Source organism: Phyllostomus hastatus, unplaced genomic scaffold, assembly GCF_019186645.2.
Source record: "Phyllostomus hastatus isolate PE091 unplaced genomic scaffold, TTU_PhHast_1.1 phas_scaffold_78, whole genome shotgun sequence".
Taxonomy (NCBI): domain Eukaryota; kingdom Metazoa; phylum Chordata; class Mammalia; order Chiroptera; family Phyllostomidae; genus Phyllostomus; species Phyllostomus hastatus.
The window spans coordinates 3768284-3792977 of NW_025334041.1; the positions used below are offsets into that span (position 1 = coordinate 3768284).

A 24694-nucleotide genomic window follows, 5' to 3' on the forward strand; every position below is an offset into this window, starting at 1 on the left:
CATCAGTTAGTGGATTAATGCTAAGTCTGTGGCAGAGACATTGGAGTTTCCCACCGTACTCCCAGACCTTGCTCCCAGGAGTTCAGATTTGTTACCTTGCCGTGTGTGTGCTGTTATGGGGAGTCTTCCTGGCTGCGGGGTACGGAGGAGCAGCTTGCGCTGACGCAGGTGCACAGGGGAGTTCGCGGGCAGGCTGTGCACACCCACGAGGAAGGCAGGGGGCGCGCCACCGAGGACGGGAGGACCGGGCCGTGGGTGCTGCCAGGGGGCCCAGCTTCTCCGTTTGCACCGTCTGCATCTTGGCTTTGTTGTCGCAGACCAGCTTTCCTCGCCCCGGAGGGCGCACGGCTGCTGGCAGCTCGCCAGCCTCAGCGCGGCCGATGTCGTCACCGCCCGAGGGACAGCTCCCCTCTCCTCCTCGCCTCGCTGGGAAGAGTCTCGGGGAAGGACTGGGACGGAGTCAGCCCGGGACCCACGCCCCAGCCCGTGCACACAGAGCTCGGTTCGGCCAGCTGTGGGCAGGCGCGCGCTCCCGCCTGTGGCCGGGCTGGGCGAGAGAGTGACAGCTCACACTTGCACCCCACTGTTCCACGGGTGTTCGGGGTGACCTAGGGGTGACAGTTCTCGGCAGAAGGGGGTGGGGCCACTTTCAGAATAAAAGGGGAAAGGATACGCTGGGAAGAAAGGACAGATGTGACTGCACTTTAGGAATTTTAGACTGCTTCTAGGTATAACAGAACATTTATTTACAGTTGCATTAGCTGCCACTAAGTCTTTCTCAAAACAGGAGCAGAGATTGCGGGCATGAGATACGGTTACTATGGGAGTCAGCATGTTTGAGGACAGCTTGCCTACCGCACGGCTCCGGTGAAGGGATGAGTTTAGCCCGTGGGGTCCGGCAGAATTTCGGGCAAGTGTTGGAGCACAGCCCTGTCTTCACATTTACCTAATGATGCAAAGACTGGAGTCGCCAGCAGGGCGTGCGGAGGTCTCTGGAGGTCCCCGAGCATCCCACGGGGAGCACACCTGCTTCTGTTCGACCCGGAGGCCTGGCGTTCCTCTCTGGCGTGTGGCAGGTGGTAGGTCTGGCGTGCGGGGAGGGCGTGCTCCGCGTGTCTGCTGATGTCCCCTTCACCACGGCTTGAAAGTGCGAACGGAAGGCAGAGAAGCCAGAGGCAAGAAGAACAGCTGATGTGGAGAGGAGGAGGAAAAGAAAAGAGCGGAGTTGGGTGATGGGGGGCGACGGAGAAAATGAGGCAGCTGGGGCAGCAAGCGGGAGAGACCGACCCCGGGGGCCAGTGCGGAAGAGGCTCAGGACAGGAAAGTGCTCTGGTGAGGGGTGGACAGGCCCCTGGCGGGCCCTCCCTGGGGCTTGCACCCGGGCTGGTGACACGCGTGTGCGGCACGTGTGTGTGGGCAGCCGGAGATGGGCCAGCCCCGTCGGTTCTCCATTTCTGTAGGCGCTGTGGGAGTGGCGGGCCCCGAGGAAGGGTTCACTCTGGTGTAGGCGAGCGATCCTGAGTATCATTCGTTGCAAAGCACTTGAGCTCACCTGCGTATTCAGGTAGAAAGGTCACATCGCGTCACTGCTGTCAGTTCAGCTGTATGAACAGGCCTGTGACTCAGGCCATTTTGGGGGGCACAGACCATAAAGAAAAGCGCTCGTACCTGTGAACCGGAATAGGGAGTCATCGTCGAGTGGCTGATAGGTGCAATGTGCTATTTTAGGTGCCCCCGGGTGGGCCAGATACAGGTCTGTCTTCGGGGTGCTTTGCCGTTAGTGGAGGAGGTTCAGGAACTAGTACGCCAGGATGATGGGTGTGTGTCCAGGCTCAGGAGACACCAAGCTGTCAGACAGCTGTGGGCCGGTGCTGGGCAGGGACATCCAGAAGCGAGGACCGGCGTGGTTCCGCACCCTGTTTTGGAGAACGGACCTGGCCATTTTGATCCGGAACCGAGTGGTGCCAGAAGATGCCAGTAATCCCGCAGCCCTTTCGGGTGTGGTCGTTGATCTTTACTCCGACAACGGCCCACGTGCACATCTTTATTTCTCACCCACGAGGCCGTGGGGTGACCGGAGTCACTCGGGAGGAGCCACGGCTGCCTGGGCGGTGCTCTTCTGGAGGGTGATGGCGGGAGACCGGGGTGGCGGAGACACTCAGGACCCCTGCAAGCCTCAGCGCCTCTCTCCTGCCCACGTTCCGTGGGTCAGAGCAAGTCACACGGCCGGCCGAGCCCACGTCAGTGGGCTCAGGCAGCGGGTCTCCCCTAGGATGACACCAGGCTTCCTCGTCCAGGGCTGACACAGCCGGGATAGGCTGAAACTTGAGCCACCAGTGCTGGAAGGGATCGATCCCTTTTGGACGTGTTTGGGTTGGAAATTGCCCCCAGCCACTGGGATCGTCTCTTTAGAGTGGCTTTTCTGAGAGGTCACTCTGCAACTTAGAGACGTGCTGTTTAAGGAAATCCAAGCAATAAAAGATGGGATCTCATCAAAGGGGCAGGTAATCCCAGTCCTTGGGAGCATACTGAGTAAATACTGTCACTGCTGCACTGGAAACTCACTTTGGCGAACACGTTTTTTGTTTTTTGTACGAGCTGTGTTTGTGTCTTTTCCCAATTCTGTTGACTGAGGATTTCATAGCAGCTCACCTTCAGGATGCTTTCTTATAAGAAATAATTCTTTATCTTTTAAACACTTCCTCAGTGGTTCTTTCTGCAGGTTTGCAACACTAATTTACAATTCAGTAGGTACCTGGCCAGAAGGCTACAGGTGGTCAAACGTGGGGAGTCACAGCTGGTTGAAGATAAGTCATACATGAAAATAAAGATTTTTAGTAATATAATTTAATTGTAAATTAAATTATATTAGTAAATATTTTTTAAAAGCATTTAATTTTTGCTTTTTGCAAAGCATTTGCAAAATGCTTTGTAAAAGCATTTAATTTTTAAAAACAGAGCATTTAATTTTTAAAAACAGAGATGTGTGGGTGTATCCATTGGACTGGGCGAGAGGACCCCTTTCCTGTGCTATGCACACTGGGTGCCAGCCGAGAGGGTTGGCCCCTCATTGTCTGTCCACACTGGCCACGCACCCCGAGTGCATGGGACACGCCTACAGGTTGCTGAACAGTCACCATGAACGGGGCACGTTTTTCTTTCTTAAGAAGCACCTCGTCCCTCAATCTTCACTTCACGCAGGAGCTGAAGACCAATCCTGGGCGCAGCTGAAACTCCAGGGAGAACTGATGTTGGTGGAATGCAGTGATTCCGATTAGAAGTTCAAGGGCGTACAGAGGCTTTTAGAGCAAGAACGTGCCCTAGGGGTCATTGACCGACCTGGCACCCGGGGTTGAGGTTTGATTCCAGTGACGGTAGCTGCCGAGGCATCCCCAGTTCTCGTCAGAGGGGCACCCGTGCCTTCAATGTTCGAAATGACGACCTAAGACTTCACAGAGCAACAGAAAGAAGCCACTGTAAGCACGTCGTCCAGCGTTGGCAGCAGCGGCTACCTCATTTTCGTCTAGTGTCCCATTCTCCTCTCGCCATTCTGCAGAGCCAGAGGGGGCAGCGCTGGGGCACGCCGCTATGCCATGCCCTCTCTCCAGCTCCGACTCCAGAGAGAGACGCGGGCAGAATACATTAGAGAATCAGAGCGCGCCAGGGAAAGAGAGTTTAATCAGCGCACGGGTCTTATTCCTCAGTCACACACCTCCCTGGGCTCAGAATTGTCTTGACTCTCCTGACCTGCAAATGATGCTGAAGAAAGTGGTTTGCGAGAAACCGCTCAGCCTCCCACCTGGCCCTGCCTAGTCATTACCGTGTCTCCCGCCGAGTTTGAAATTAAAAGTTCTGCCAAAAAAGCAAACAAAGAGTCTCGCGCTCTCTGTGTCTCAGTCACATTTATTTGTTTTATTTTATTAAAAGAAATTGAAACCTGCAGTGGGCTTCACATTCAGCCGTCACTATCGATCCTAACTATTACTACTCTGAATTCCAAAAAGCTGGATGCAAAGAGACTCTCAGGAAAAGAGATACATTGTGTTTTATGCGGCAGAATTTGAGGCGCGGTTAGGAAGGGTTCCGTTGCCTGCTGAGCCCCAGCTTCCCAGATGCAGCCAGGCCCCGGGCACACATTTCTTGGGGTGCTGGCTGCCCCTGTTCTGACCCCCTCCCTGGGCTGGGCTGGCTTCCAATGCAGCCCTCTGGCCGCGCCCGAGTGCTTATTGGCTTGCCCTTGCGGTTTGCTTCCAAATTACCTTCGGCTTGAAAATCTCACTGGAGGTCTTTACCCCTTAGGATGTTACCTGTTTTTTTTTTTTAATATTTTATTTATTTATTTTTAGAGAGGGAAGGGGGGAGGAGAGAGAGCGAGAGAGAGCGAGAGAGAGATATCACTGTGCGGTTGCTGGGGGTCATGGCCTGCAACCCAGGCATGTACCCTGACGGGAATCGAACCTGCGACACTTTAGTTCGCAGCCCGCGCTCAATCCACTGAGCTGCGCCAGCCAGGTGGATGGTACCTGTTTTGATGTAAGTCTGCAGCCTGTTGTTAATGGAGAATTCAAATAGATGAGTTTGTACCTACAGCAGCCAACGTTCGTGACGCAGCAGCAGGTGGTGGGTGGGAACTTCCCCATGTTCCTTCGTGGGCCCCCCTCACCCCCCAAGGGGACGTGACAGGACGCTCTGGTTTGACGGACGAAGCGAGGGTTTTCTCCGTTGCTGAGACGCGGACTTCACCATGCTGTCTTCTTGCACGTGGGAGCAACTCGAGGCTTCAGAGAGGTTGTGAGGGTTCTGCAGAGAACGCCCACGGGCCCTGGGCTCGGATTCACCGCTTTTCAGTGTCTCGCCGCATTTCTTCCACTCCCTCCCTCCTTGTCTTTCTCTCCCTCTCCTTGCTTCTCCGCCTCTCTCTCAGTCTGCGTGTACTATGTGGACCTGTGTTTCTGTGGACACGCACACACACACACACAGGTGTGCTTACGGCACCGCTTGAGAGAAGGGTGCGCGCATCACGCCCCTTTAACGGAGTCGTACCTCGAAGACTTCAGACATCAGGTCTCTCAGCGGTTACGTGCACTCAGTGTAAAGACGTAAAGAGGGGACTGAAAACACGATCACTTAAAATTGTCAAGCAAAGTGCTGTTTTTACCACTTGTGCTTTCATCTGTTTTTCTAAGGTATAAAGATGATGTTGTGGTGAGGTTAAAAATTTTTTACACGGTGTGGATTCCGTAACATCGACAGTGAAATCCACGGGAGCTGAGATTTACTCCCAAGGACCGCGCTGCAGGGCGGGGTGCAGTGGGCGCATGCGCAGGGAGGCACACCGCACCCCCTCGCTCCTTCCGCGGGCGCTTAGTCCGGCTGCGGGACTAGACGCGAGGACCCTTTTCCTCTCCTCTCCGCCGCCTCCTGCGCTCCCGCGGGGCTGAGCTCGAGCCCTGTGTTCCTCGCACAGCCCTCCCTGACCGCCCCCCCCCCCCCATCCACTTATTGGAAATCCCACCGCACGGTGTATTGCACGCCCGATGGCACGTCTCCTGCTTCGTCCCCTCGTGGTCTCACGGGTTCGTGCGGACCCCGTTGGTGAGCTTCTGCAAGAAAGGGCGCACTCACCTCTCCCCTAGCGGTGCACAGGGGTGCCGCATAAATGCATACGAAATCCGTTCTCTGAAGCATCCAAGTGCCTGCATAATTAAACCCCGCAGAAATAGGATAAAATGAAATTACCATCATTAAAATTTTTCTCTCTGACTCCGAGGGTGTTTCTGTACTCTTCACCCCGAAACCCTTCCAGCTCCTTGATGAATCCGTCCCCGTCTTCAGAGCAGAGATTTCTCAGCTTCCCTGCCCACGCACAGCCGAAACAAAGGGTTCCTGTAGCAATGCCTCCACCCTAGTCACCCGCATTACGAGCAGCGCCCTCTGCGACTTTCTATTCTGGTCTTAGCCCGTTCCAGTGATTCTGGGACTCCGCAGAGGTTGTCACCTGTAATTTGAAAAATGCTGCTTCGTTGCGGGAGGGAGGCTGGGAAGGCCGAGGCTGCTGAAAGTGCCCTGTAATGGAGGGGCTGGGGCAGGTGGGCTTTCGACCTGGAATCCTCAGTGCCGGCTTGGTGTCGAGGCCGCCAGCACTCAGGACGGCACAGAGGACGAGGGCCGTGGTCTGAGAAAGCCCTCTGGGGCCAGCGTGGTCCCCCGGCCTCGTTCCTGCAGGTTCCTGAGCCCTAGCCCAGGTCTGTGGAGCCAGAATCGTGGCCAGGACCTGGGAATCTGCATTATGCAAGCTCTGCAGGCGCTCACCTTTGAGAGCTGGTTCCTGGACAGAGAGCCCCAACCCTGGGGGAAGGGCGGTTCTTTGGGGATTTACCAGACATGGGAAGTGCTTTGCATGAGAAATCCTGATTGCCTTGGTGTTTTTATTATTTTTTTTAGATTTTATTCATTTTATTTTTTCCTAGAGGAGAAGGGAGAAAGAAAGGGAGAGAAACATAAACGTGTGGTTGCCTCTTGCACGCCCCCTACTGGGGACCTGGCCCGCAACCCAGGCATGTGCCCTGCCTGGGAATCGAACCAGCGACCCTTTGATTCTCAGGCTGGTGCTCAACCACTGAGCCACACAGCCTTGGTGTTTTAATTAACCTTTTGAATTCTAACTCTTAATACCTTTAAAAAATATAGTTTTTATTCCCCATCCTTTGTCTAGTAAGTCATTCGTCATATGTGCTAACTTTAGCTTATTTTATTGTTTCTAATCTCTTATGCCAGTGGTATAATTTCTAATACTTTTGATTCTTCTTTTGGTTTATAAACTTTGTTTTTATTTCTTCAATTTTTAAACGCATGTTCTGTACTTTGTAGCTTATGAGTGTTATCTTTTAATATATTTTTTGTTGGTTTAGTTCATTTTTTGGTCAGCTAATTATCTCTCTCCCTTTTTTTGCAGTATAAACCATCTTTTATTTCTGTAGTTTTAAAATTAAACATTAAAAAATTTACGTATTGATTTTTAGGGGGGAGAGAGGGAGAGAGAGAATAAAAAATCGATTTGTTTTTCCACTTATTTATGCATTCATCGATTTGATTCTTGTGTGTGCCATGACCGGGGATCAAACCTGCAACCTTGGTGTGTCTGGACAATGCTCTAATCAACTGACCTGCGTAGCCAGGTATTTCTGTAGTTTTTAAAATGACCAACGGGAAGCACAGAGAGTGCCAGCGGAGAAGCGGGCCCGGGCCCTGAGCTGGGGGTGTGGAGGAGTTCTCAGCCCTGGCTCCCTCACCGATGGGTGTGGTTTCCTCCCACGCCCACTCTGGCCACCTGACTTGCTCCAGCCGGTGTGGCACTGGCACGTGTGACTCCGGTAGAAACTTGGTAACCCCTTGTGCGATAGGAACGTGCAAGACAACCCTGGCTCTCCTGCTACAGGGGCCACTGAGTGGGGGGGGAGGGGCAGTGAGCATCCCGGCCCACAAGCCCCAGGTGGGGCCTCACGTATGAGCAGGGTCCTCTCGGACTTCCCAGAGGGGCCCCACGTGACCCCCAGAGGATTGCAGCCATGTGAGCGACCTCAGGAGAGGCCAGCAGGGGACCTGCCCCTCGGGGCAGAGCTCAGATCGCAAGCTTATGAGCAAATAAACGGTTGCTCTCTTAAGGCACAGTTTGGGGGCGGTTTGTCATGAAGCAATCGGTGACCGAAACAGAAACTGCCGTTGTTACTGAGTCGCTGTCCTGACAGAGTCCTTCAGGATGTGCCACTGGTCTTGGAACCGGGTGGCGGTCAGGGCTGGAAAACCGGTAAAGGGACCGTTGGCCAAGACTGGACGAATGACCGGCGACTGTTCCTGGAAGCTGGAAGGGGGCGAGGAAGCTGCTGTTTGGAGACTGGAGTAACGGTGGCCCACGCTCGACGGTGCTGCGGCAGTCTGAAAAACCGTCGCCTGCAGGGCCTTGGAATGAATATGCAGGATGAACCTAGCGAACCCAGGGCTCTGGCTTAGGAGCTTTCGGGGCAGACTATGGAAATCGTCAGTGGAATCCTTCCAGCGTCCTACAGGGTCTCACAGCCCCGCACCCTCAGCCAAGGCTTGCTTCCCCTCCGACGCCCTTCGGGTCGGGTGTGTGGAGAATCGGTGTCTGTCCCAGCCCACGTGGGACCTGACCAGAGGCTCGCGTGTGGGCAGGCCGGGGCTGCCGGCACTGGCCGGCCGGGCGGGGGGGGCAGGGCGACCCGTCTAGGACAGAGCGCTAAGGTGACTCTGGGAAGACGGGGTGCTAATGGGAACTCGAGCAAATGGCCAGGTGCTCCTGGGGGGAGTCCGCGGGAGCTGGAGCAGGTGCGAGGAGCCCATTATTCTGCACTTATTAATGACGTGCCAGATGGAACTGGGACTTAATACGTATACACTTCCTGAGAGGCTTTGTGACTTGAATTTCCTCCTTTCAGCACTCAAGTGTAACGTGTGTGTGACTGTGGGTTTTAATCACCCGGCCAGGGGAGGGGCCCTCCAGTCAAAAGTTTGAGTGATTTCTGTATTAGCTGGATGCCCGTTGTAAGGGGTCAAGCATTAAGGGCTCAGGGTAATAAGCGCCCTTTACCCTGGAGGGGTGCTCCAGGGCTGCCACAGCCTGTGCGGCCTTGGGTGCAGCTGGAGTCCTTGGACTGTGCGTACCCAGTGAGCCCAGTTCAAGGGCTCCAGGCACCAGGCAAACAGTGGGGCCCCGAACAGCAAGGGGAGGAGCGATGGTATTCTAGACCACTTTATCCACAGTCTTTCCAAAGTGTGGCATCTAATCATGATGATTCTATCAATAGAATATACATTTATGTTAACTGTGGTTCATGCTTCCTGGCCAGCGCTGCAGTGGTCAGAACTGGGAAACAAATGGTACTATTTCAGTTTTTTTTTTTCTCTGATTTTTAAACTAAGAGTCACCTGACATCCCCAATCATCTTTCTAATATCGTGACTTTTCAAAGGACGTTTGAGGGCGACTCTTGGTTCCTCATGGCAGCTCGGAAGCATCTCATTAAAAAGCACAGCATTTGTTCAACAATTTAGATGATTTCTGGCCCGGTGGGTGGTGCTGGGTATGCATGAGGTGGCTGGAGGCATCGCTGCCGGCGAAGTGGGGCGAAAACCAGGCTTTGTGGGTATGTAGACTGCAAGTAGCAAACTGCAGGCTGTGAACTTTTTTTAAAAATTAAAACATATGAGAAAAAAATAAGAAATTTATAGAAAAAATCAAAATTAGCATAATATCATTTACTGATGGGTGGCTGGGCTAACTCTTACCAGGTAAACCATTTATTATGTCTCTGTTTAATTCTCTAGCAGAGTGTTATTTTCCCAAGCCAAGACACAGATTCCCCGAAACTGTTGTATGATTTCAGCTCAGACACAAGCTGAGAATTCAGGGTGCCTGACAGTAATGTTTGTTTGTAAAAACACTGGAATTCCTTCAGCAGGGTCTTTGATCAGAGATGCACAAAAGCCAACTTCTGTCTTGCCCTGTTTCAGGAGCCGGTGTGATGCCTGCTATTTCTAGCTTTCCCATGATTTATTAATATCTGCTGAAATCTTCTGACTTGCATTGTTTTTCTTTTAGAGTGAACAACCCAGTACTTAGGTCAGAGCCAAGCATATAATAACCTCCTTTTTATGGATAAACTTGGTTAAAAAAAAACAAGTAAAGGAAAATTATTGTGTTAATTACAGCTAAGAAGTTAGACTTTCATGTATATCATTTTATATTTACGTGTGCATGTTTTAAAATGAAAATTCAAAATAGACCGGCCACAATGTTTTAATAGAAGATACAGCTACATAGTCGTGCGCATTCCAGTGTTTGTGGCGGTTACATCCCTCGGGGCAGAGCAATGGAAACCCAGAATGAAGCGTGCTCCCTGTACCTGCCTACGAGCCATGAAGAAACCCCCAGGAGTTTGGAAATGGTGGGTAGAAGTTGCAGCCCGTAGACTTGCAGCTCAGTGTGTAAAATGACAGCCGTGCAGGGCAGAAGGCAAGAGCTAGATCTCTCTGGAAGAGCACGAAGGGAGCTGGTCCCCCTGTCCCTGTACCCACATCGCGTCTTGTTCTGACTGTTGACCCCGAGTCGTGTCGGGGACTGTGTCCCGAGCCTCTGCGGGTCTCCTATAATTCTTGTGGCCGCCCTGGGGGCTCGGTGGTCAGGCGACCCATGTCACAGACACGGAAATGAGGCTCGGAAGGTTAAAAAGTGTGAGGTCCTCTGGCTAGTCAGTAAGGAAATGGAGCCAAGATGAGAACAGCGTGTTTTTTGTTTGTTTGTTTTATCTCTAGAGCAAGGCTGCCCTGAAGACCCCCGAGGTTGATGTTGAACCTGAGGTCTCCCTGCAGAGCCCGCAGGATAGACGGGGAGGGTGCAGGTCACGCAGAAAAGACTGGCAGGGAAGCCGTGGGCCGGCTTTCGTTGATCGTAGCTCATTCCAGTGATTTTTCCAGTGTTTTTCCACCTAACCGCCGGGACTGTCCTCGGCTGCCAGCAGCGACAGTCAACACAGTCACACATTTTGAAATGTGGCTGGAAACTCCCAGATTAAATATTCTCTGAGGCTTATAACTTCCCCAAACTTTATTATTTCAAGCTGGTTATAGTTTTGATGGAGTCCCTGGGAATCTAGGACTGAAAAGTATTGACAACACAGCCAGAAAATGGGGACTCCGTGGCTACATCAGGTTCCCGGAGTTGATGAGATCTGATGTAGATTTCGTGTTTATCGCCTCTTTGGCTTGAGAAGATTGCTCGTTCTGTTTGGAGCGTGGGCTGCCGTCTCCGCAGGGGACGCGGTCCGTGTGCCGTTTCCAAGCGATAACACCATTTACTCGTTTTCCTAGAACAGCGGCATCCATATTACGTTTTCTTAAATTTTCCTATAAATTTTTCGTGTTGAAGTTAGTGCGTTTTTTTTCTTCTCAAAAGTTGTTTTGGAAAACTCAGGAAATAGTGTTTTTTGTTTTTTTTTTTTTAATTTTAAATTGCTTAATTGGAGTACAAGGAACTACAGTGTTTAGAGTGCTCTAAAGTAGTTTTCCAGCTCAGGAAAGTTCCTTTATGATCAGTGTGAGTCGCATTCCTCTCTTCGTATTCACGAATGAACAGTAAGGAAAAAATGTGTTCTGTTGTGGTTAGCTTGATGCCATTATGGAAAATAAATAATAAAGCACTGCTCCACTTTACTGCTAATCCTTAAATTGCCTCACTTGATGCAAAACAAAAGCTTTCTTACTAGACTTATCTTGAATATGTTTCCAGTTGAAGAGATGTAGCCATTGTTTAGGTAATGTGCGTTGCTTACGAACCCTCTTATTTAAATATGCTTCCGAAAACCGTGCATCTTTTGACCTTTAAACTATAGAAATACTCCCACCCAGCCCCTCTCCTGGGTGCACAAGTAATGGATAAGACGTCGTTTCTGCATCCGAGAAGCTCCCAGTGGGGTGAAGGGGTTGCGTGTAGGAAGCTGCCCGTCACAAGATTTCGGGAACCATCCCTGAAGTTTACATGACCTGGGAAGAGAGCACAGGTGGGGGAAGGATTCACTTAACCTTGCGGAGGGGAGGAAAGGTCAAAGAAAACTCCCACCGTTTCCTGTGTAAAAGCAAATGTGGCCTTCCAGGTGCGGACTGGTGACTCTGACCTCCGCTGTTTGAGGTCCGACAGGCTCCCTTCTGGGGTTCTTTTCCGAACACATCCTTTGCTCACAATGCGTTGCCTTTTGGCTCCAGCAGTTAGTATTAGAGGCACAGAGAGGTGGGTCATTCTGTGAAGGACAGACAGACCCGAGGGTCAGCATTCCAGCCTATGGGGGTTTCTTCCGTCCCTGCCCTGGAGCACCAAGATGCCATGTCCTAATTTTTTGCAAGGGAATTGCACGTGGTGATGGTTGTTTTTTTAAGGATTCTCAGAGAAGTTGCCATCGGAGGCCTCCTGAGCAGAGGGAGAGTCTGATGGCGAGAGACCCAGAGAAAGGTAGGAATGGAGGATGACGCAGGAGTCTTCCAGTAGGGGGACCGGGCGAGTGGTCTCCTGTTAGCTAGCGAGGGTGACACCGAAGTTTATCTGGGTGCCGGCGTGGAAAATGAGCTCCGTTGTTGGCACATTGAGGTGGGGGAGTCTTGAAGAATTTCACGGATTATTTTTTGATTCTTCCCAGTTCGCATTATTAAGCATCTTAAGTGATCAGGTGTCCAGAACACACGTGAGAAACAGTTTATTCTCAGTATCCTCGTAGCCTTTTGGAGAGAGAGAGAGACAAGGCAGTGATTACGAGGCGCGTTTGGATGCGCTGTGGCAGGAACAGCCACAGGTTCTGAGGGGAGCCTGGGAGGGTTGGCTGCCCGGTGGGGTCTGAGGGTGGGAATGGGGAGGAGAGAAGGGGCGTACGAGCAAAGAGTTTGTCCGAGCGTCCCCCGTGGGGTTCCAGGGGCTTGAAGGTAGGAAGGGGAAAGAGTGGGAAACATTTCAGGCAGAAATATTTGCGTCTGTGTTGAGGCCTCATCACTCACGAAGGACTCAGGGATCCGTGGGAGCGGCTGGCGTCTCCAAGGACACCTGGGGGGTTTCGGGCGCAGAAAGCCTGGGGCATCAAATACAAGGTCGCCATAACAGAACCCCAGCAGGAAACGCCTGCAGCACTGTCCGTCTTCTTTGTAGAAAAATCTACAGATAATTCCAGGAATCTTTCAAGAAAGAGATGGTCACTTGGGCTCCAGGGTCCGGCCCAGCACTGGCCAAGGTCATGTCCTCTCCTGCCGCCACCCCCAGTGCCGGGGAGAGCCAGGCATGCCCTGTGGCCCGGCCCCTTTCCTCCACAGACACAGAGGTTCCCCTCCTGACACTCTAAGGGACCCTGCAGTATCCACGGTGAAAAGGCTGCCTAGTCTTCCTGTGTCCTCCATCCCACCTGCCCTGCTCAGGGTTGTCGTGTGTCCGTTCACTGTCGATGCACCCCGTGCGGTGCTAGATTGTGGGTGTCACGCCTCCTCACTTGGTGCATTATTCCCGATGGCCTGTGACCGTCAGGGGAGTCTGTGCACAGAACGTTGCTCCATTCCTGCCCGGCCTGCCCTCGGGCATGTCCAGGCTTGTCTGATCCCGGGGTGACGGCCACTTTCACAAGGCCACCTTACCCCGGGACCAGGACCCTTGCTGCCCGCTCTCTCGGGAGAAGAGGACAACGTGGGACATTCCCACGTTTCCCACGCTTGTCCCATCGTGTGTTTTTCCTGCTCATTTCACTTCTTCCCTTGTGTTTCCTGGCTGGGTTGGGACGGCTCTTCCCCCCATGGAACAATGCCGTATGCTATTGTGGAATTGGCTCCTGTTTGGGTCTTCTGTGGGGGGTGGGGGGGTTGATTCGATTCCTCCTCGTGTCCCTTGAATCCTTCTTAAGGCTCTCCATACCTCGTTACTCCAGCTCGGGGGAGAGTTGAATACCTCATCTCCTTCCCAGTCAGTACTGGGCACGTATTTTCCCCCTGGTTCCCTGTGCAGAATCCCGATGAGCCCTTTTGAAAACTCGTCATTGGCTGTGACTTTAGAGCAGCAATTTATGGAAAGTGACTGTGTTAGAGATATTTTATTGCTGTGCACAGAGCTGTGACACGCAAGGCACCATGAAGACTGACAAATACAAATGAGAGACATGTCCCTTTCTCCCTGTGTTTTAGCCCTCTCTGAATCCCGGAGGGAGCCAGTCGTCCGACGTGGTGCTTTTGAACCACTGGAAAGTGAGGAATTTCGAAGTCCAGCGTGGCGACATCGTGTCATTGGTGTGAGTAGATCAGAAACATACTGTGCTTGTACATGAATTGTAATGATGTGGTTTAACTGGTAATCTGCTGCTAATGCCACATTGTCAATTCCTACATTGCCGGTACATTTAGAATTGAATGTGTTTTTAAAAATCAATTTTGAAATGCAATGATGCTATAAAAAAGTTTTTCTTTTGTATTTAAAATGTACCAGTTGATCGACCTACTTGGATTTGGCAAAAAGCGTTTAATGAGATGTTGATTGGAAGTTGTTATACTGACGATTAAAATACATGTATTTGGTATTAGTTTTGATGATTTCAAAACTTTGCATCTTGGAAGCAATCTTTTATTCTCATGTTTCATTCCTCTGTGTACATACGAAATATTTCTAGAGTACGATAAGTGTGATGTGAAATTCGGTGACATATCAGTTCGGTGGCGTATCTGGGAGTACTTCAGTGGACAAAAGGAGGTTTGGAAGACAGGTCCACTGGAGGCTTCTGTTTGAGACCACAGGTGGCGCTGTTGCTCTGTAAAAGTAGGACGGCTGGTTGGGAACCTGAATTTCATTCCAGTCTTGGTGTAGAAAAGGAATGGCAAAGTGTGTATAATTGACACAATGATATAATACATAGTCCCCGCATGTGCTTGCATGGTTAGATTTGAGATTTTCCTGTTTGTTTGTTTTCAGAGTAAATTCTCACTGAGAGGACGGCAACAGAACTTGCCTGATTTCTTCTGGTTTTCAGCCACTTCAAAAAATGTTTTCATGTGATTCCATATTATTCCAGTTGGTGCACTGGGATAGCAATTAACCGAGTCGTTCTTGCCATGTACTTTGACAACAGTAAAAGTCCCATCGTTTGGGGAAAGCTTCCATTTTATATTTGTGATTCTCCAATGGGAATGCCTGTTTCTTGTTGGATGGTATTTGTCATTGTTTGCTGGAAGCGAACCATCATCTGCCCGTTTACACTTACCTTTCACACGCGCTGTGTGGAAACAGGTATCTTATAAGTGTGTCTCTGTCCGGCCTGCTCAACCAGCCTGCCTTTGAAAATCTGTGAGCTAATCTGCTTGGTAACTGATGGAATACGTACATCTGAGCGGAGCTGCGTGTGGCAGACGTCCGGAAATGGGATTAAATGCTCCTTGTGCTCTGGAGGCTCTCTGTGCTGCCGGCCTGCTCTGCAGAGGATGCTTCTAGCCTGTCATTCCCAGGGCCGCTCGTGCAGCCTGGGCAGCGCCCCCTTCCACGCCGGGTCAGCCCGCCGGGCGCTCATGGTTCTTCCGCCTTTGCTCTGACAAGGGTGATGGAGGGGGTGCCCACCCAAGTGAAAGAGGTCACACTGTACGCAGACAACTGTGCATTGTTTTTTTCCATTAGAAGCATGCTGACTGTCTCTCAGCTAGTGAATATGAGCAGGTAATTGGGGGGAAAAAAGCTCCTTGCAATTCAGGGTTGCATGGTCCCTGAAAGTATATGACATTAGCCTGTCATATACTACTTAGAAAACAAGGAGAGCAATGCTCTTTTATGTAAATGTTAACTATAGTCATTTATTATATTTACAATACAATAAATATAATAACATTTTTACTTATTATATACATTAATTTCAAAAAGGGTATATTCAAATGGATGTTGAGAGAATACATTATGGCTCCTTTGGCTGAGCTGTATTTCTATTGAGTTAGTTATGTGCTTTATCTGTCTTGTTAGAAGTAACGAGTTTCCTTTGACAATGCTTGTTGATGGCAGGAGCTACTGTGTAAAAGAATGCTTACTGATTGGCATTGTATTATTTAACAACAAATAGTTAAGTATTAATTGTTTCTTCCTTTGAGAAATAAAAAGTCATCCTAAATTCTTCTTCAGTATGAGGTCATGCTATAAAAGATACTGTTTAAAGTGCATTTTTACTTTTATGAGCAAAAATGCTTTCTAGACACATCTTTATATTTTTATATATTTTATAGACTGCTTCGTTTGAAAAAAATTGATGTTGGCATGATGAATGCTCATAATACATGTTTAATTCACAGAAAAACACTAAATATTTGCTTTTCTTAGAAAATGCATCCATCTGGTCTTAACTTAGACAGTAATTGTCAGCATTACATTGGGATATCCTGTTTAAGAAATGTATGACTCATCCAGAAATGCATGACTAAAATTTGAATTTATGGCTAAATATAAAATGTATAAAATACAAATCAATATTAAGCACACATTTCGCTGATATATAATTCATCTTTGGAAACGAGAAATTATGATAGTCTATATTTTAAATAGTCCCGGAATAGCGTTTTGCACATTCTGTTCAGAGTATGTGGAGGTACAGCGTTTCTACTGTATTACACATGCCTTTCTCGCACACTTCTCAGTGTGCATATTCATGCTTAAATTAGCAGGGCTTCTGCAGCTTCGTAACCGGAATACTAATGAAAAGAATAGCACTTCCATTAAAAATGCTAGCACTTTAAAAAAGACATGAACTTTCTGATAAGAAAACACTGCAGTAAATGTAGGATTCTACTTGAAACAACAGTGGTGGAGGTGGCTTGATGGAAGGCAGCAGAAGCAAGGGTCAAAGGGGTCGAGGCTGCCTGTGTGTGCAGAGCAATAGGGGCGTTGTCTGGAGAAAACACAAGGAGAGAAAAGTAGCAAGCTTTGTGCAAAGTGCACTAATACCAGAGATGTTTGCTTTGCTCATTGCCATGTGTTACTTTGTGTATATATGTGTGTGTATGTATATAAATGTATACAGACACATATATAGTATGTACTTTATTAAGATCAGTGTTCACCTTGCAATAAGCACTTCTAGGGGGAGGGTCGAATGCATAATGCAGGTTCTTTCCTGGCGTACTGGGCCAGCAAAGTTAGACTTCAGGTGCTGTTATGAATGAAACAGAACATGGATGCCGTGGGGGAAAGAAATCACATGTGAACCAGTGCAGCCTCTGCCTCATACGGAAACCCTTTCTGCACTTACCAATTGCCTGTGAGCCTGATTCATGGTGAGCTACAGAGACAAAAGCTGGGGCAGAAGCACCCGTCCCGATTTCATCTCGGTGGGCGGCGGGGGTTCTTCAGAACCCACTGACCATTGCTGTTTCTTAGAGCTGGCTGTCTGGGTGGGGGTAGTGGGGGGGTGCACGGGCTGCAACGTGCTTCTTTGCTCCTCTTCCTTATCTTTTCCTGCCACTTTCTTTCTGTAAAAAGCTGACCTCAGGGGACCTGCTGTTTCAGCCTGTTACTCAGTGATGCTAAGTGAAAAGGTACGTTTACTTAGTGGAGTAGCAGGGCTGGTTGGGAGAACATCAGTCTCAAGTGCTCAGTGTTACTACGTAGGTAGGTGACGTCATACTGTCTTGGTGGGTTTGCAAACCAATAGTGGTAAGTAAGGTGGGTCCTCTGCACCTTGGAATTGACTTTCTGTTAGCCTGTGTCATGGCCATACTGCCGTCCGCTCAGCGTATGTGGTGCTGTGTTCCAGCAGCGTATCAATGAACGGTCTGTCGGGACAGTATCAAATAATCACATTTAAAAGTACATTGACTTTCTCTTGTGAAATATTAGACTTGAAGAGAAGTTATAAAAACAGTATAGGGAGTTTCCCTATGTCCCCCCTAATGTCTTTTCAAGCTCCGTTGGGGGCATCATTGGCAAATGACGTGGTCAGGCACTGGGAGTGTGCGCTGGGATGATGTGATGTGCGGGGACACTGGGAAAGGATCCCCGCTGAGTTGAGTAGCACAGTCATTATCTCACATATGTGCCTTTTGGGGGGCGGGGTGAGCGGACTGGAGTTCTACTCTCAGTGGATTTCACCGATCGATACCATACGGCGTTGTCACCTACAGTCTTCACGGTGTCCATTGGGTGCTCAGACTTCGGTCATCGTACACCACTGCTGTGCGCAACCGCGGGACCGTCACCGGAGCCAGGAAACTGACGTTGGTGCCGTCCTGGTCACTAATCCGTGGAGCTTATTGGAGTTTCACCACTGTTCCCAGCAATGTCCCTCTTCTAGACCAGATCCTTGGTTGGTCTTTGTCCTTTTGACAGGGACAGGTTTGAAAGGTCCTGGCCAGTGACTCTGTAGAATGACCCTCACCTGTTTAATTTCCCAGTCCACCTTCCGATGGAGAAGCATTGCTGTCACCGGCGGTTGCTGAGGCAGCTGCGGTGGGAGGTGACAGTGGGCGGGTGGGGGGGACAGGGCCAGAGGAGAGGGAGCTTCTCAGGTGCATGCCTTTTTAGTTTCTTGGGACCACATACCTGGCTCACATCTGAGAGGGTCCATGGCTTCTGTAAGTCTGCACAGTCAAGTTCACAGCTCTTGGGAATCAAGGAGGAGCCATGCAAGTCAGGTGGCGGGGGGTGGGGGGGAGCTGTGGTGTATGGCAGAGCGGGTGGGGAGCTGAGGGTCAGGGTCACAGCTTGTACAGCATGAAGACAGTGTTCTCCAAGTTCACGGGAGGGGGGGGTGGGGGAATTCTCATTCATAAGGCACCACTGCAGAGCAGGCCTCGTGCTAAGAGCTCCGTGATTTGTATCGAATTCACGTAGCAATATCTGGAGATTGTTATCTTTAACCCAGTGGAACTGGGAGTTAGCAGTGGATGGCAAGGAAACAGAGCGAGAGTCTGAACCTGGGTCCGTTTGACCGTGAACCTGTTCCGTCCGGCACCGTGGGTGCATGCGTGGCTGCTGAGCACTTGCGGTGAGGCTTCTGACAGTTGTGTTTTCTCTTCTCTTTTTAAATTTTATTGAGTTTATGGGGGTGACACTATTTAATAAAATTATATAGGTTTCAAGCCCGTTTTTAAAGATGATTATATTTTGGACATATTCAGTCCAGTATCTCATTGTAGTTAATTTCACCTGTTCTTTTTCCTTTTGTGACATGGCCAGTAGAAAATTCGAAATTACACGCGACACCCTTGGCATGTGGGTCGGAGGGCGCTGTGTCTGGACTTTCTCCCGCCATCCTTGGCTGCACTCCGGGAGTACATCTAATGTGGTGGTCTGAGGTGTGACCCTCCGGTCCGGGCGGGACCACACCGTGGTGGCTGTTACGGTGCAAGGCAGACCCCCCAAATAGGTCAGCACTCCGTGCCAGTGAGAGTGTTGGGGTGACCACGTCCCAGATAAAGGGAACAGGACACGCAGGATACAGAGAGAGCAGCTTTTATGTATCAACCCCTCACTGTTTTCTAATCCCTGGGCTAATTAATGCTTCTGCACTCACTTTTATGTCTTGTTTAAGAAATCCAACCACGTGGATACTGCCGTTGCTCCTTTTTGCACACGAGAGCTCTGGGCCGCGGGGAGGTGCGGGGACTGCTGTAAGGACTCGAAGCCGGTGAAAGCTGGCGCAGAGGGCCGGGCGCCCCCCACCCAGTCCCGTGATCCTCACCGTCACCTGGCAACGCCTCTGTGGACCGTGGCGACGGGTTGCCCGCCCGGGGACACTTACTCATTCTCCACTCAGACGTCAGCCCAGCCCCAGCGTTGCTGCACCTTCCCATTTCCGTACGGAAGTTTCTGAAGCCGTGGGTCCTGAAACGAAGCCTTCATCAGTAGCAGTCACGCTTTGTCATGAGCATGTCATGTGCCTGCAATGTTGACAGCTGGTTCGGGGCTGCTGCATTCTTGCCCCTGACAGACAGCGGGTCCCTGTGACGGCTGCACCTCTCGCCGTGACCGCGAGCAGCAGAGAGTTATGAAGCTCTGAGCCAGGAAATGGATGAAACAGAAAAACGGCAGGGGCCAGTTCCTCAGTGCCCTGAGTGCTTGTAGATCTTTGCAGGGCCTTTGGCCCCCCCACCCCCAGGGAAATTAACTGGAGCCTGCTAGAAACTGAAAGCATGTTTTGAAACAAATGCCCAGAGCAAGAATAACTGAATAATGGACCCATAATTGCATTAAAAGCTGGTTAGTTTTCTGTTGAGCTGGGAGAATATCATTGTGTATACTTATCTGTTCTATCTGCATTGATTCCTAATTTTCTTTTGTTGATAGCCAAATGTTTTTCTGAGGTTGTAGTTAGTATTGTATATTTCAGGAACAGAACTTTCCAAAGACAATGACTTTGAAAAAAAAAAAAAGCTCTATGGGCATGGTGAAGTACCTGATTTTATTTTGGGGTATTAAAAAATTAATTGTAAAAGTGTTGGAGTGTGGTGTCTGGGTTGCAGTCGATTTTGAAGAGAGATTTAGATTGAGGAACTTTAAATTACGAAGAGTAATCTGCACTCCTTCCTAAGCAGACTTACAAAGGATACTTTAAAAGAAAGTGAGATAGAGTAAGTGTGATTGCTATGATTTGACATAGCTTCACTGGCTTTGTAACTGCTGTTCGTGGGCATACACAAAGTTGCTGCCCTGGAGGTTGTCTTTAATTAATTAGCTTGCTTTCCTTTTTTTTTCCCCCGGAAGTTTGCTTTCTTTACTAGAATAAACCGTCCTTCAAAACTTTGCACATTTAATTATGCAAGAAAACATTTTTTTTTTAGTTCAGAGAAAAGCTGCATTTAGAAATGTTTCAGTGACCATAAATTTCAATTGCAAAGTGGTGACATTTTACGGTAACTTAACTACAGGAGATGTTCACAGCCCAACCCCTTTCACAACTCTTACATTCTTTGAGAGCTGACTCGAGGTTCTCGAAGAACAAAGTTATAGAGGCAACATTCTGTGAAATAGGGCGCACTTATGTTTCTCCCTGTTTTTATTTTTCTGTGAAAAAGCTCGGCCTCTGAGAACACTGTTGATTTTAAGTGCAAGAAAGCATACACGAAGAAGGAGGTCCCAGAAACCCATTATGTATTATAGGTAAAGAGTCTGCTGAGGAAACGCTTTCTGAATATAAATTCACACAATAATTCTAACAGATAAATAGTTGACTTTTAGAGAAGACACAGCTTAGGTTTCGAGCAGGACATGCAACCCAGACATGTAACCTTCCACGTCTGTATGCTGTCCTCCCTTAAACATACTTTTGGAACCAGTGAGACACAGATTCCCGCATAAGGCGGGCCCCCAGGGTCAGTTCATCTGACTTCCACTCTCAGCTGTGCTGGACTGGGGGCTGTTTCAGACGGAGGCCACGCCCACCACATGCCTGCAAGCACCGCAGCACTACCGGGGCGGGGCCGGGGGCGGGGCGGGGGGCGGGGCCGGGGCAAAAGTCCCAGACTGAAAAGAAGCCAGTGGCGTGAGCCCACAGTCCAGCTCCTAGCCCTGGCTTACTTGTCGCCCTGTACGCAGCCCAGGACGGGAGGCAGAGAGGCCAGGCAGCGGCGGCTAAGGTGTGCAGCGCCAAGCGGAACTTCTGGTAGTTTCTCAGTGCCAGGGAGTCCGCCGCCTGCCAGAATTCAGGGAGGCGGTGATGTTTAACTGGGACCCCCCCGCAGGGCTGCAGCCTAGGAGTTAGGGGAAGCTAGAAATAGACCGCAACGTGCAAACATCGAATTGCAGCTCCTTATGCAGTCAGTCCTGGTTCTAAGGCAGTCTGCCTTTGCTGTGACTGGCACTGCCAGAAGCCAGGGGCGCCACGCAGCGTCTCTGGATTCTGTGCTCAGCACCTGGCCATCAGTGGGAGAACACCGCGCATGTCAGAAGGCAGGACCCAGGGAAAAACCAAACAAAACAAGCAATAACAGAGAGAATCTCGTAGTGATCTAGCTACTAGGATGACTGGACATGGGCTATAAAACAATGATAATTAACCGTTAAAATAACTGATGAAAAGATGGGTCATTTCATCAGAGAATCAGATTCTAGGAAGAGACCTGAAGAAAGGCTTGAAACGGAAACCAGTGTAGCGGAAGCGAGGAACTCGGCAGGTGAGTTTACCGGCAGGCTAGACCCAGCGGTGGAGAGAGAGGCTGTGGGCCCTGGTGTGAGGTCGTTCAGGGTGTCGGACTGGGGTGTGGAGGGACAGAGGGATGGGGGACGTACAGTGAAGAGTGCAGAGACACCCAGGACATAGGAAAAGGTCTGGCCCCACGCCCCTGGAGTCACAGAGGCAGGGGAGAGAGTGCATGGGGGCGGGGAGCCGTATCTGCATAGAGGCCTAGAGCTTTTTCTGAGCTCACGAAACACGGCCACAGCCTACAGGTGTGAGAAGGGCTACAACCCCCCTTGGGACAAACACGAGGAGGAACCTCATGTAGGGCACCTGCTAGTCGACCCTCAGAACACCAAGGGAGAAAAACTTTAGAAGGAAGAAAAGATGTATTATCTTTTTTTAAAGATTTTATTTATTTTTATTTTTAGAGAGGGAAGGAAGGGAGAAATAGAGAGAGAAACATCAATGTGCGGTTGCTGGGGGTCATGGCCTGCCACCCAGGCATGTGCCCTGACTGGGAATCGAACCTGCGACACTTTGGTTCACAGCCCGCGCTCAGTCCACTGAGCTACACCAGCCAGGGCTTGTATTATCTTCAAAGAAGCAAAACCAGAGCTGACTTTTCAAGGAAGGGGAGACTGGAAAGAAGAGCTAGAGGGAAAGAGAACCCTCACCTGCAGTGTCGTGCCCGTTGGAACCGCTTCCTCGGAGCAGGGGAGACAAGACTTCTTCCCAGCAAGGCAGCCCCGGCACGTGCCGCCTTGTCCTGCTGACGTCCTTCACGAGAAAGTGGTGCGAATTTCACGGAGGCAGCTGCAGAGCATTCAGCCCCACGTGGAGGGAGGGGCACCTGAGCGCAGGTCCGTGTGTGGCACCACCTGTCACAGCCCTGGGAAGCTGGCCTGGGGCCGGGGCGGGCACTGGACTTACGCAGCACTCACCTGAGCCGTTCCTAGAGATAGATGTACTGTGTGAGGGGCGACAAGTTATATCATTGTAAGTCCTTACATTTGCACAACGTGATCTGTTAAAAAAAAGCAGTCACGTTTCCTTAAATAAAATCAGCGCTAAGCGTAGTAGGCAGAGCTGTGGTCCCCAAGAAGACTCCAGGCCCTGCTCGCCAGGACAATGGACACCATGTGTCATTGTGCCGGGAATGAGCCGGGTGGCTGAAAGGACGTTGCAGATGTAATGAAGGTTGTGAGGCTGACCTTCCGTTGACCTTAAAATGGGGTGGGTAGCCTGGCTTGTCCAGGTGGGCCCAGTGTAATCACGGCAGCCTTTAAAAGCAGAGGCAGGCGTGCAGGGAGGGGGGTGCTGCGGGAGTCGGAGGTGGGGGCTGGTTCGGAGGGTCAGGGGTCAGGGGTGGAGTGAAGCAGGCTGCCTCTAGACCAGGGGTCAAACCCATTTTCACTGGGGGGGCCACATCGGCCTCGCGGTTGCCTTCAAAGGGCCGGATGTAACTTTAGGACTGTGTAAATGTAACTCCTCCTTAACTAGGGGCAAGGAGCTCGGCGCTGCCTCCAGGTAGAAACAAGGTTCGGCCCTCGGGCCTTGTGTCTGCCCCCTGTGCTCTAGAAACTCAGAATGACGCTGACCGAAGGCCAGCAGAGAGATGAGGACCTCAGTCCTCTAACCACACGGAACTGAATTTTGCCAGCAACCTCATCAGCCAGGACACGGATTCTCCTCACGTCCAGAGGAGGGCCCAGACCAGCCAACACCTGGATCTTGGCCTTCTGCGACCCTCAGCAGAGTGCCCGGCTGGTCTGCCTGACTTCTGTCCCAGAGAGCGGTGGAGAGCGACGAGTTGCTGCGTACATGTTATTTTAAACCCTCCCATTTGTGTTAATTTGTTGGAGTGGTGACCGAAAATGGTGGTGTTAAATGCAAACAGTTCTATCACTGTCTGAAAATGTATAAGGAAATAAACTTTTACAAAACAGTCTTATCAAACATTTGAAAAACACTGACTATATTGAACTGCTGGGCTAATTAATTAAAAATTATTATTTTCTTTTACATAACACACATCCTCTGCCCGATGAGTGCTTGGTGCTTGAGTCCAGGACAAGGCTCTGGGAGATCCCACTTTCAGCTGCGTTGCCTGCTAATTGGCTGCGCGACCTTGCCCAGGTGGTCTTAATTACTCCCCGGGTCGGTTTGGGTATTTGCAAAATAAAAACAGACTAGTTGATCTGAGGCCTCTTCCATTAAAAAATTGCATACAAATATCTTTAGCGATGGAGAAGGAATCTTTAGGAAGGTGGATGTCAGAATCAGTCCCTCAGAATATCAGAAAAAAGTGTTGCATGTTTTTAAAGCTAGAGTTCAAGCTGGTTTGAGAGTTTTGAAAGAAGGCTAATCATGGTGGACACTGAATGCCGGGGCTTATTTTGCTCCAAGGCATTGAATGATTTTATGTGCTCATTAAGACGGTCTTTTGTGACTTCCGGCCAAGATGGAGGCATAGGTGGACTCACTGTGCCTCCTCGCACAACCAAGATAGGGACAACAATTTAGAACAGAATAACAACCAGAACTGACAGAAAATTGATCTGAAAATGGAAGTTGGACAACCAAGAAGTTAAAATAGACCCATTCATTCAAACTGGTAGGAGGGGCAGAGCCAGGCAGCCGGGCTCAGGGCTCAGGTCGCAGCGCAGAGAGCATTGGGACCAGGCGCGTAGGGCATCCGGATCGCGCAAGACCGCAGCAGGTGGACCCTGAGCACGCAAGCAGCAGCTGGCAGACCCAGCGAGGCGGTGATTGGAAAGCAAGGCACTGCGCGCAACCCAGGGTCCCAGCGCTGGGAAACAGAGCCTCAGGACACTGATTGAAAACACCTGTGGGGGTTGAGGCGCAGGGAGAGACTCCCAGCCTCACAGGAGAGGTCGTTGGAGGGTCCCACAGGGTGCACAAGCCCACCCACATGGGAATTGGCAGCAGAGGGGCCCAGTTTGCTTGGGGGAAGCGGCGGAAGGGACTGAGGTCCGACGGAGAGCGGAGGAAGCTCCATTG

At 50.4% G+C, this 24694-nt stretch overlaps 1 protein-coding gene across 5 annotated transcripts in view; it reads left to right on the forward strand.

The window, feature by feature from the left end:
• IMMP2L (inner mitochondrial membrane peptidase subunit 2) overlaps window positions 1-24694 on the forward strand; it is a 594300-nt gene that overhangs the window by 24732 nt on the left and 544874 nt on the right. For 3 of the 5 annotated variants that reach the window (XM_045828652.1, XM_045828653.1, XM_045828654.1), the window contains one exon: window positions 13722-13825. In XM_045828652.1, coding sequence (XP_045684608.1) covers window positions 13722-13825 — 104 coding nt within the window. Of the gene's footprint in view, window positions 1-13721; window positions 13826-14499; window positions 14531-18732; window positions 19520-24694 lie in introns of those variants that run through there. The other 2 variants (XM_045828655.1, XM_045828656.1) reach the window with 2 other exon arrangements.